The sequence below is a fragment of the Artemia franciscana genome, chromosome 5, assembly GCF_032884065.1.
Source record: "Artemia franciscana chromosome 5, ASM3288406v1, whole genome shotgun sequence".
Lineage (NCBI taxonomy): Eukaryota > Metazoa > Arthropoda > Branchiopoda > Anostraca > Artemiidae > Artemia > Artemia franciscana.
In genome coordinates, this window is record NC_088867.1 from 17284534 (window position 1) to 17298165 (window position 13632).

Genomic DNA, 13632 nt, shown 5'->3' on the forward strand with positions numbered 1-13632 from the left:
ATTTAATTGTTTCGCTAGAAAATAAAGCCTCTCATTCATTTTCCCCAAGCCGTCTTTGACAGCGCTGCAACACAGACCTCAAAGAGGCCCAGTACAAGATTTTTATGGAGAAGTTTACATTGCAAGCTTAAATGTTTTATATAGTTTATAATCGAAACATTTTGTTTTGTTTTTTTTAAGATTCCTTGTTTGAACAGGGCAGATACAAGTAGAAAGTAAAAACAATAACATTCGCATTTTACCTACTGAGAAAGACAATGAAGCATCGAAAGTCATTCAATGACAATCGATCATACAAAACTGTTCAAACGCTATAAAAGGAAAAACAAAAACTGAAAAGCAATAATGTGAATACATTGACAATGCAGAGTAGGCTGTTCAGAAAAAATACTTTTGAGATAAAACCCTCTTTGCCCATGACTTGAAAGTAGGATAGCTTGGTACATGCTTCACATAATTCCATCCGAACACGAGGGCTATAATGACGAATAACTAAGGTACTCAAGTGGTGCTTCTGAATTCATGAGTTATCTTATCCCCATTTTTAACATAATGATAATCTTGGTCTTTATTGTAGGTAAAGAAAAAATCAGAACATCTCTTAAATCATGTTTTTAATGCTTGCAAGTAGGAGTTTTGGCTTTATTTTGAATCTTAGTGGTTTTGACACCTTTATCATAAAATTTACGGAATGTCTTTTAGACATGTCACAAAACTGCTTACCCAAATTTAGCATGCTTATGTTGTGAGTGGAGAATATATAAAAAATAAATTATTTAAGAATTATTCTAGAAAAAATATTTTTATTCTATTCTCAGTTTAAGGATTACCAAGGACCCTGCTTAATTTTTCATTGACAATGCAACAAAAGATCTATGTTTTGAATTTATTACGTGGCCACTGAAAAGATTTTTTTTTGAATTTTATTATAGTTGATTACTATAGGGTCAAAGATCGTTCAAACTATTAGATCACAATCGTGGAAATCTTCTCCGATCTCTTAGAAGAAGGTAAGAATAAATAAAAAGGAACGTGGGTAAAGGAAATTAAAAAAAAATCATCTCTTAATACTTTTAATAACAATAATTTTTCGATTTAGAGGTTAACTGAGGCTTAAGCACCCAGGATGATGTATCTTTCATGGCTGAACACGGAGAAAAAACATTAGACCATTCATATTCAAAACTCTTTTATAGAAACTATTTCTTATAAGTCAAAACAAACCAGTTTAATACATAAGGAACATAAAAATTTAAGGAGAAATTATCTATTTTACCCGTCTAAAAGTATAAATCAAAAGTATTTTTTCTTTATTGAATGCATTAAAAAAGCGCTAAACATTGATAAAACAAATTAAATAAATCTTTAATAGAAAGTAGCACTAGACACATATATAGAAAGTATACATATATAGAAAGTACACATATATAGAAAGATATAGAAAGTAGTACTAGACACATATATAGAAAGTATACATATATAGAAAGTACACATATATAGAAAGATATCGAAAGTAACACTAGACACATATTCAGAAGAAGGATACAATGTTTTTTTTAGTTTTTTAGCTTTTTAGTTTTTTTTAGTATTTTCTTTTTAGTTTTTTTTAAGTTTTTACCTTTTTTAGTTTTTTTTTCTTCTTTTATATTAATGCTAAAGCCAAGGATCAAACCTGAAACCTCTCGGACCTAGAACCTGGAACATAACGCTTTACCAACTCAGCTACTTCGGCTTGAATACATTTGTTTTTGAATTGGTATATGATAAAATAATTCAGACGTCATATGCGGACAAACACGACGCCAGTCGACAGACAGACATACACACAAACAAATAACTTATTTATATATATAAATATAATGTTTAGTAATATAATTTAATAATAATAACTTTTCGATTTAGAGGTTACCTGGGGCTCAAGCACCCAGGCTCAGACATACAAGTCTACTGTGGATTCAGTTTATCAGCTGTTAAACTTAGAAGAGCATGTGAAGAATTATCGTCCCCAGATCTTGGTATTGACTGGCCACCCTGCATCTAGAACCCCATTGGTAGATTTTGCAAATCTAATCTGCAAAAAACAGGGCTTTATGCTATGTGGACATGTTAGCAAGGTTCGAGTTTTAACTTTGATATTTTCTATTTATAAATTTGAAAGCTGAACATCCTGTCCTACATCACTTTCATTAAAATACTACATACTAGAGATATCCAGAAATGTACCTTAAGATTACCGTAAAATACGTATTTCACCCGAAATGTAAAATTTTTGTAAATAAAATATGTCCACTCAAACATTTTAAGGCCCACCCCTTTCTTCGCGAAATAATGTCTCATGCCGTCTTTCTGAAGAAGCTTAGATTGTATACATCCATATTCCTTGCCCCTTTTCTACATTGGACAGCTACCTTTGTTTCTTCTTCAAAACTGGTACAAAAACATACCCATCCTGGTACCCATCCTGTTAAAAAATATATAAATACTTATTGATACATATATAAACATATGTAATTATAGTTTTAGTTATTATACATAGTTAGAACTTCATGTATATACATATATAAACAAAACATAATTATAATTGTTGTTGTTATATCTAGTTAAACATACACATATAAATATTTATAGTTATAGTTTTAGCTATTATATTTAGTTGAATATACATGTATACATGTATATAAATATATGTATATATGCCCCCAGATCTTGGTTTTAACCGGTCAACCTGCATCAAGAACCCTGTTGGTAGACTTTGTAAATTTAATCTGCAAAAAAACAGGGCTTTATGTTATGTGGACATGTTAGCAAGGTTGGAATTCAATTATGAAAATCGTCTTTTTTGTGGTTTGCTGTATTATTTAGGCTATTTAAAACACTTTGAAGAGTCTTTTTTAAATTTTAATTTATTTCTACCTAGTATGCCATAAAAATTGTTTAAACCTATTTGTTAGCAGCAAAATGCTTTGATGTCTTTTACTTTCCTAAATTAATTATGTCCTGTTTTTATCACAATTCAAATAACTCGGTGTTTGATACCATTGATACCAATTTTGTTCTACGTCATCCATGAATCTGCTCCGGAAACAAGAAGAAAACTTAAAACTACTTATAACGGACGTTTCAATATAATCTGTGCAAATGTTTGCCAACAAAGGACATGCCGCTCCCATAGGGAAAGAATCTACTCCAGTAACAAGAAGAAAACTTAAAATGACTTATTGCGGATGTTTCAATATAATCCGTACAAAGGTTTGCCAACAAAGGACTAAGTGCCACTCCCATAGGCAAAGCAAATACCTGCTTGAAAAATATCTCCTGAAGCCAAAATAAAACGAAAATTCATTTACCAGAATAACTAATTTCATAATAACCTCACCATCCGAACTTGCTATGGATACATCCTGTAATAAATCAAAATGGTTTTGTAATTTACTATCTCTTTACGTTACAATTAGAATACACTGAAACAATGTCGAAACTGACGACAATTGAATTTTCTTCCAATGTAAAAACTTTCAACTTATTAGTGAGATCCACGGAGTTTTTTAAATATGATTTTTGTGTTCCTAAAAGAGGACGAAGTGCCACAGATAACCATTTTCCTAATTTGAAAACAGGCGATAGAAAAGTTAGTACAATGTGACGGAGGGAGTCTCCAGTTTTGTGTATTTTGAGTAAACCGTGAATTTTGGGCGCGGAACAGCCTCTTGGGTAAAATTGCGGAATTATGTGTAATTCCGTTTCAGTGCATTCAATGGGTTTCCTTGTTGACTTAATATATTAGTCCGTATGATCAAAATCGTTTTTTTATAAATAGAGGTATCAGAATTAATAGCTTTCATCTGACGTTCATAATCACAACTGTCTATAATTACAATAGTGTTGCCTTTATCTACTCTAGTGATAATAACCTCTTAATCCTCTTTTAATTGAAAAAGTATCTTAACGTCAATTTTCGTGTTATCGTTTTCAATTTTGTCTTATTAAAAGTTTTATAAATCTCGACTCTAAGTTCCTGAGGAGCCCCAACCTTATCAATAGAAGCCATAATGCCTTCTTCTACCTCAGAAATTTTGAATACGAAATAGATGTTGGAAAACACAACTTAGAACCTTTTGACAAAACTGCCTTCTGTTGGCTAGTAAGAAGTTTTGAAGGCAGATTCTTAATTGCAGGAAATACACAAAAGCAAATAAAACATAATTATTATAAATCCTATATAAAAACATCCCAAAAATAAATTCTAAGGTAGAAGCAGGCATTATGGCTTCTATTGATAAGGTTTGGTTTCTCAGGAACTTAGAACCGAAATTGTAAAGAGACTCAACACTTTTAATAAGAGCAAAATTGAAAACGACAACACAAAAAATGACACTCTATTGTATGAAATTTTCCGTCACCTGTTTCCAAATTAGGGAAATGGGAAATTGGAGAAATTCTCTGCAGTTTTGATGTTGTTTCAATGTATTCTAATTGTAATGCAAAAAGATGCAAATATATATTAAGCATTAACTTACAAAAATATTTGGATTTATTACAGGATGTAACCATAGCAAGTTTGGATGTTGAGGTTATTATGAGATTGGTTACTGTGTAAATCAATTTACTGTGTAAATGACTTTACTGAATTTATTGATTATGAATTTAATATATAAATGAATTTGCAAATATTAAGGTAACTGCAGTTTCACAGTCTTCAGAATTGAATATGTAAAAAAAATTTTATGTCTTTACCATAGGGGCCGGGTTTGGGGGAAAAACTCAAACAAGTTTTACAGAAATATAATATTAATGCATGTTTTCAGTCAATAAGACCTTTAAGAAGTTTCCTTAATTCTGGAAAGGATATGACTCGGGGCAATTTGGTTATTGGGGTTTATAGTATTCTTTGTTCTTGTGGGAAGTTTTACATTGACAGAACTCACCGATAATTTGTTAAAAGATTTATTGAACATCGTAACTGAATAGAAAAAGCTCTAAAATTAAGCAAGCCTCCTGAAACTTTTGTTTCGGTGTTGGTTGAGCACATTTTCTTCAACCCTGATTATCAGGTAAAATTTGAAGATGCCAGTGCCATTTCTAATAGCAGAAGTTATACTCAATGGGCGAGGGAAGCCATTGAAATTAAAAAAAAACATATTTGCTAACATTTTAAGAAATGGTTATGGTAAAGGATACGGCATTAGACTTTACAGTCCCTACCGGCGGTGCTGATCTCCGTTTCTTGGCCCTTCAGCCAGGAAGTGCAATGGGGGGTTGGGGGCCAGCCATCCTGTGCTTTCGCACACCCTTCCTGTTTACTTTCCCCAGATTTCTCCAGGTACTCCAGATTTCTCCAGAGCTGGGTCGACTCTGGCTAAGCTTACAGAGTCATGCCATTAAGAAATGGGGATACATGAAATTTAAATATTGATCCAATTTTTAACATAATTCCGAAAAATAAACCAGTTTTTAACAAGGGTATTCAGATTTTTCAAGTCATTTAGCGACGAGATTAAAGACAAGACCAAGGAGAGTTGGGTCAGTAATAGCAAACAACAGGATTATTTCACAATAGAAAAATTAACTTAATTTCCATTTTATATAATTTTTATCCAGTTACTTTGGTGCTTTCATCGATACAACTCTATTAGTAACAGTAACCCAAGTGGTCTGTTGCGACAATCGTAGTTTAATATTGGTGGTGTTTTTTTGTATGTCTTAAGTTTATTTTAGTTTTTAACTTTGTTTGGTTTACGCTGAAGACGCCTCGTGTTTATCTAGGTGAAATATCTGCGTCGTTTTGGTTTTTTGTCTTTTCGATACTGGTCGAAGCCTCGTTTTATCTGTTTTATTCACTGAGTTTTCTCTCTTTGTTCTTTATATGGATAGTTGAGAGCTAGGCAATGGATTTGGTTGGCTATCAAGAAGAATTTTGTTCCTTTCAAAATTTTCCCCTCGTCCGAACCTGAAGTTTTGGTTTTCTTAGATTGATGCGTGTGAATATACCAATCACTACCATGTTCAAGTGATCTATATCACTTGAATTAGAGATTTATATCTCTATCTCAAGGAATTAGGATATAGGAAATTCCCTTGAAACATAGTTCTCAACTTTTTGTTTCTCATTGAACAGGAAACATACAACCACCGTCAAAGAGAGGCCATAGCACGCAGTGCGTACAGCTGGCTAAAAGCACACAAGATCAAATCTTTCTACACTCTTTTGGACAGTTCAGAGCTAAGCAATGGAGTTGGTGTACTGATTCAATCAAGTGGATTGGGCAAAATGAAGCCAAATATTGTGATGATGGGCTTTATGGCAGGTTGGGCTACTCGAGATCCGAATGAACTCAGTGAATATTTTGAAGGGATACAGTAAGTCTCTTGTAGTCGACTTTTTATTTTTCTTTGTTTTATTTTATGTTTTATAATATTGTGGAAATCTGAAGTCTCGTTGACATTAGAGTTTATCCTGCTTAGTCAAAGTATTGAACCAATTACATTTAACCAACATAGAAATTATAGGATTAATTACCAACTGCTGAATTGCCAAAATGATTAGAATCGGTTCGCTACCGAACGGAGAAATAGGTATGACCTATTTCTCAAATTAATTGCAAAATGTACTGCAATGGGTAGCTAAGAATAAATAATTTTCTTTTGGCAAAAGAATGTTAGGATGAATATATATTTCAAAACCGGAATTAAGAACTCAAAAATTTATACAATCTTGATTCCTACGATTACCCAGGAGAACTGGTTTTTTGCTGTTCCAAAGTTTTGAAGGGATCCATTTCGTTGCAGAAACAGAGCCGAGATATAAATTCTTTGGCCACTGATGCTCCCACATATGGAATTCCTGAAAATGACCATAGACCTTAAGTCCCAAGAAAATTGTACAAGATTTTAACTATGACCAAAGATATACAGCTACAGACTTGATGTCGTGTACACATCTACTTACAAAGAAGAAATTGGAGACTCAATAAATGGGCCGAATATTTATGCATAAGAAATAAAAATTGAAAGCGTGAAAGATAAAAAATAGAACACTATGAAATTCATACCACTTGTCGATAATTTTAAAGGTTTTCTGGTGAAATTTACTTTTAAATCTGTGTCTCTCTCTTTGATATACTGGAATCAAGGTTACCGTATTATGAACATTTCAAAACTGCTGTATATAATTTATATAAATGCGTGGTTAAGTCATAAAACAAACACAAAACAATTTTAATCTACACGAATCTGCCAAACAAAGTGAAACTTATACGCTTTTATCGTGTATCACATAAGACGTTAAAGTGATAAGTTCTATGCATGAGGTTAATATTGCTGATATGCGGACTATGATTTGATTCGGTGGGAAATCAGCAGCTAAGCATAGTTATGTTCCATCTCCATTTACATTGTCTATTTCTATCAGTTTTGTCCTAAGGAACTCAATAAGGGCCATGGAAAAACATAATATTGACTGGGAAGGTAACACTCTCCTAGACTTGCACTATGCAAATGATTTAAGTGTACTAGATAAAAATGTTAGCAAAACGGATGAGATTCTGATGGTTGTGAGAATTCAGGGTGGAAGAATAGGCCTTAAAACTGATATTAATAAAAATAACTTGCTTTGACTACGTGTGAACAAAGAGATGATATTAGGAAATGCTAAAGTCCACCAACTGGACCGACAATTTGAGCCTTGTCATGATGTCATCAGGTCTAAGTGAACCTTAAATTAGAAGTAGCGCCTTTGTAAAATTACGGTTTTTATTGGACCTTTTGCCTCAGCTTATCTTTTGTCATTACGAAGGACATATAACAGAACCTTTGTTTTTTTAATTGTTCAGATAGTGGACAGAAACTTCTTCTTTTGCCTCGGCTTGTCTTTTGTCATTATGCAAGACATATCTCCAAACCTTAGTTCCTTTTAGTTGTTCAATTTTTGGGACAAAAACTTCTTCCTTTGCTTAACAGCTCGTCTTTTGTCATTGTTAAAGCCATATTCCCGAACCTTTGTTTCTTTTAATTGTTCACGTGCTGGGACAGAAACTTCTTTTTCTTCCAACTATTTATCTAGTCCAGGTTTTTGATTTTAAAAGGTACCGTAGGCATTGATGACCTTATCCATGTCAAAATCTAAAACCTAATAATCATCGCCATCATTTTAAATTTTTTAGTTCGTTTTACCTCGACTTGTCTTTCGTCAGTATGAAATAAGTATCGCAAAACGTTTGGTTTTTAACAAAGGTATCGTAGGCATTGATTACCTTATCTATGTCAAAATCCTAAATCAAATTATCATCGCTATCATTTTCATTTTTGACTTGCTCACATGCTCGGTGTTGCATATCTTCTAACCACCCATGTCTGCTCTTCATTTTCATTTTTGACACGCTGTCGCTGTTCTTCTAACTGCGTGTGTATTTGCTCTTCGATTTGTTTTTGACTCGCTCACACGCTCGGTGTCACATGTCTTCTGACCGTGTGTTTCTTTGCTCTTCATTTTCACTTTTAACACGCCACCGCTTTTCTTCTAACCGAGTGTTTCTTTGATCTCCATTTCATTTTTGTTACAGTCTAATTGTCGTTTACACATATCTTCTAACCGCCCGTATCTTTGCTCTTCATTTTCTTTTTTGATATGTTTTTGGATTTTGATTACTTCAGACAATTTAGTAGTGACCAGTGCTTTAGCTGTCGTATTAGTATTGTCACAATTTATGGTCCAGGTTGTCGATTTTCACATCTTATCATGTTTGATATTTTACGCGTTGGTTCGAAAGAATCAGCATTTATAGTAACTGCAATAACAAATTTTCATTTTTTGGGCCTTTTTTTCATTTTTTGGGCGTTTTTTTTTTATCCGAGAATATCCCAAGATACCAACTTTCTCGGAAAAATACGGAGCTTTTTTCAAGAAAAAGTGCAAAATTATAGCTCACACATAAAGATAGTATAAATAATTGATGCGTTGGAAACACAATAATCTTGTTTATAACATACATGATCTATGTATATATATATATATATATATATATATATATATATATATATATATATATATATATATATATATATATATATATATATACATATATAGGATTGAACCTATCACTAATATTTGGTACAGGATTATCGTCTCTACCTGACATATAGCCAATATTTTCATAATAATTAATTCAGTGTCCAAAGAATTATAAATAAGCGGATTATTTTCAGACTTGAGTGAAAATTTCCTTGGGAACAGTGATTTCTCTTATCGATTTTTTCATGAACTATATTTGATATAGGTCAGGATTAAGCAGTTGCGAAAATAATTATAATTTCCGATATTATAGACGATTGCGTTACGATAAAGGTGAGAGGAGAAAAGTAAGCAGAAGGGTGGGGGAGAGCTGTTTGCAAGAGCCGTGGTACCCGCCGGGCTTGCCCCTTAAATTGCGGGGACAAGGTAGGCAGCCTCCAACGCTTCCCTTACTTCTCTCGCAAGTGAACCTTCAATCTAGAGAAAATGGGAATCGGTAATTGGTGCGAAAATGAACTTTTCTACAATCCTATCCTGTGCTTTGTACAGAAAAATCTTGTTAAAGGAGTTTCGCCCGATACAATAAAAGAGTACTTGGCCGATTTCTTCGAGTCTTCTTCTCTTGGGGAGACCCGTAAATTGCTTTTTTAAATCTTTTTCCGAATGAAGTCCCATCGAGGCGCGTAGGAGCCAATGCTGCATTAAACTGTGCTTCGGACATTATTTCTTCGCTTGTAAAGTGCGATTCCCAGAACATAAAGCTTCCAGACTTTGTTATCAAATGTCCGAGCGAAGTGCCAATGATCCCTGTCGATGCCTTCAGTACCCTCAGTGCCAAGGTGAATTCTTGCCTTGGACAGCTGCGTGATATTGCGTCCAAGGTTACAGAGGGACAGTCTAAGCTTGTAGCCCCTACTCAAAATACGAAAAAACCGTCCTACGCTGTCGTTGTAAAAAACCCACCCCCGGAGCTCAGCGACCCTATCCTTCGCATGAAGAAGCTCGAAACGTTGGATGATCACGACGGAATCATAAGTCTAAAATATAAGCCACATAGCAAAAGCTGGGTTGTGATGGTACGCGATAAGCGCTCAGCCGACTCGCTTGCTGAAGCTGTTACTAGCTCCATCCCTAACGTTGGAGCCAGAGTGATTGATAAAAAGCCTTTAGCTGTGGTCCGGTATATACCCCATAATTATTCAAGAGCTGATTTGGAGGCCTCAGTGGAAGGACTTATTAGTGCTAGTCAAATCGGCGACTCTCGTACTTTTCGCCTCGAGTTCGTCGACAAAACCGCTCTGAATGCGGTTCTGGAGTCAGGAATCCGTATTGAATATGAAATTTTTCGCGCTAAGCCCTTTCAATCCATTCCGCGTCGATGCTTTCGCTGTCAAAGTACTGATCACCTGATTGGAGCTTGTCCCAGCTCACCAGCACATCCCAAGTGTTCCAGATGTTCTGGCCCTCATGTGAATTTCAAGGAAAACCCTTGCCAAGCCTCACCAAAATGTGCAAATTGCACTATGGAACACGTAAATTTTAGCCTGAAATGCCAAGTTCTCCGATCGGCTCTCAACAACGCTAATAAATGAATGCTCAAACTCCGTTTAGCTTTGTTTCCCTTAATATTAATGGTACAAAAGGCAAGGATCTACTGATAAGTGAGCTACTGGAAAATGATATTGTGTTTCTACAGGAGCACCTTCTCTCTGAAGTGAATGTTGATAGCCTAAAGCGTTCTCAGACCCATCATACCTTCTTGAGAGCCACCCAAAAAACCCGTGGAAGACCATCAGGAGGTCTGGCCATCTATTTCAGACACAAGACTCAGCCGATATTATTGCAAAGTGACGCTAACATCTTAGCGATAAAATGTGGTGATACCGCATTTATAAACATTTATTTCCCCTGTAATAAAAAGACTGTGCAGTCATTGTCTAGTTTTTCACAAGCATGTAATCGCCTACGAACACTACTTAGCGACCTTTCAAAACAAAATACCAAATGGGCTCTCGCTGGCGACATGAACACTGACTTATTATCCAATTCTGACCGATCTGAAATCTTCCTCGCTTCACTACCCGGAGGATAACCATCTTGCTGATAAAGATCTTCTATTTACTTATATTCAAAATCTTGGTGGTCTTACTTTCAACCTTGATCATGGAATTGTGTCAGATTCAACTCTACTTTCATCAATAGTTCAAGTGGACAACTCTAAAATCGACGATGATCATTTACCAGTCACATGCCAACTATCTTGCTCCATGGCGACCTCTGTGCAGCGTAACTCTCCCAAGTGGTTCTCAAAGTTAAATTGGGAAAATACCAATGTTCCACTTTATGTATTGTTATTATCATCTATTAAAGTGCCTTTCCACTTATTGCAAACATCTGTATCTACAAATTCAACGCGGATAGATATCAACTCGTATCATCAGCAAATAGTGTTCTGTCTAAAGTCTGCCGCTAATACAGCTGTACCCTCCGAGTGCGTGCGAACGGGTATTCGCAATCCCTTTCGGAAAGTTGATCCTAAAGTGAAGATAGCTAAACAAAAAGCTAAGTTCTGGCTCCGTATGTGGATAGCCTGTAATCGTCCTTCTTCTGGTTCAGTACATCAAATAAAACAGAAAACCAAATGAGAGTACAAATATTCCCTGCGTAGAGCGAGACTGAATGCCTGGGATGGTCCTTGTGACAAGAAATCCTGGGATCGTGTTATAAACACTGCTAAGTGTTCACCTCCAATTAATTCGTCTCTTCGGCTATGTGACTTCGTTTCTCATTATAAAAATATTTTTCTTTCGTTCAATATTAATCTCCAAAATCATTTTACAAAGCTTGTAAACTCAATCCTCCCAATTCGTATCAACCGATCTCAAGTGTTATCGGTGGAATCTGGTGTTATACTCCGAGCTCTTATGCAAGTGAATAAGTCTGAGTCTCTCGATAGTGATGGTCTTTGCTTCAAGTTTTTTGCTTATGATTGTCCTGAACTGCTGAAGCATTTGCAATTATTGTTTCAGATGTGTTTGGCACAGTCCGTTGTGCCAGATAGTTTTTTGTCCGGTTGTATATCTCCCATAGTCAAGAGGGGTAAGGACCCCAGTGCTTGCTCTAATTATCGTCCTATCACTGTGTCTTGTTTTGTTAGTAAGCTATTTGAATATGTACTGCTACCGGCCATTAACTCCAAGTGCAATTTTACACCCCTCCAGCTTGGTTTTAGAAAAGGTATGGGCTGTTTTTAAGCACACCATATTGTGGGTCGGCTAATGAAACAAGCTGTTGCTCAAAAAAGTCCCCTGTATTGTTTGACTGTTGACATATCTAGTGCTTTTGATAAGGTAATTCATACAAATGCTTTGTTTTCTCTAGCAGCCTCGGGTGTTAACCTTTCTATTGTTTCCGTGCTTAAGTATTGGTATGCTAATTCTTCAGTTAGGGTGAAGTGGAGTGGTGCGGTAGGGGAGTATATTCCTGTTAAAAAAGGCGTTAGGCAAGGTGCCGTGTTATCCCCGATCATTTTTAAAAGTGTTTTAGCTTCGTGTCTCCAACGTCCTCAACCGTCAATTTTTTACAATGATAATTTAGGCATTAGTCACGTTGCATATGCTGATGATGTTCTGCTTCTTAGCCGGACAAAAAATAGTCTAATTACCAACTTCTACCGGCTTTCAGCCGCACTATCCACAGTCGGCCTTTCAGTTAATGCCTCCAAATGTGAGTTTTTGTGTTTTGGGAGTCCTCCACCAGCATCACCTCTTTGCTTGGGTTCTTCAACTATACCATGCTCGGCAAGTATTAAATGGTTGGGTCTCTCTTTTTCCACGTCACTTTCGTCTGCTTACTCCGCTATTACGTCCAGCGTGCTGAAAAGTATGCGGGTTGGATACGCGAAAAGTTCACCAAATCGTGGTCGGTATAACCGAAATGGACTATGCCGTCTTTATTCTAGTTTTTGTGCCCCTGCTGTTTTTTATCTTTCTGGTTTTGATTTCCTCCTTCACAAGAAGGATACAAAGAAAATACGCTCAGGATATTTTAAGTATTGCAAGTATTTGGTGCGTCTGCCTCGGTGGTATCGGAATCATACAGTCGTCTCTAAATTTGACATCGTTGATGCGCACTCGCGACTGAAACATCTATCTAAAGATATATGTTTTAAAACTCGGCAAATGGTCGATGTTTTTGACCCTCTTTGGCCATTTTTTTATTGAAGGTAATTTATTTATGTTGTATGTCGTTATGCTGCTATGTTATTTATGTTGTTATGTTTTTTGTCTTGTTTTTTCTTTTTTTGTGTGTTTACTCCACAGTTTAATGTACTTTGTGGGTTATAAATAAATTATTATTATTTATTATTATTTGTCGACTGTCGACTGAGGTCATGTTTTTCGAGTCGACTGACGTCATTATAAGGATTGAGCATTATGCCATCATGAAGTTGTTTGTAGACAAACGTCATGTTTGTCAACTGACGAAATTACAGACCGGGACACCGGGACACAAATGACGACCGGGACACCAGGACAGAGGGAACATAAATGACGACCGGGACACTCAAAGAGAAATTACATATTGGGACACCGGGACACAAATAACGACGGAACACAGGGAAT

At 35.5% G+C, this 13632-nt stretch overlaps 1 protein-coding gene across 1 annotated transcript in view; it reads left to right on the forward strand.

Moving 5' to 3' along the window:
- LOC136027041 (bumetanide-sensitive sodium-(potassium)-chloride cotransporter-like) overlaps positions 1–13632 on the forward strand; it is a 99650-nt gene that overhangs the window by 55638 nt on the left and 30380 nt on the right. The window contains exons 12-13 of the mRNA XM_065703963.1: positions 1903–2114; positions 6116–6357. Coding sequence (XP_065560035.1) covers positions 1903–2114; positions 6116–6357 — 454 coding nt within the window. The remainder of the gene's footprint in view (positions 1–1902; positions 2115–6115; positions 6358–13632) is intronic.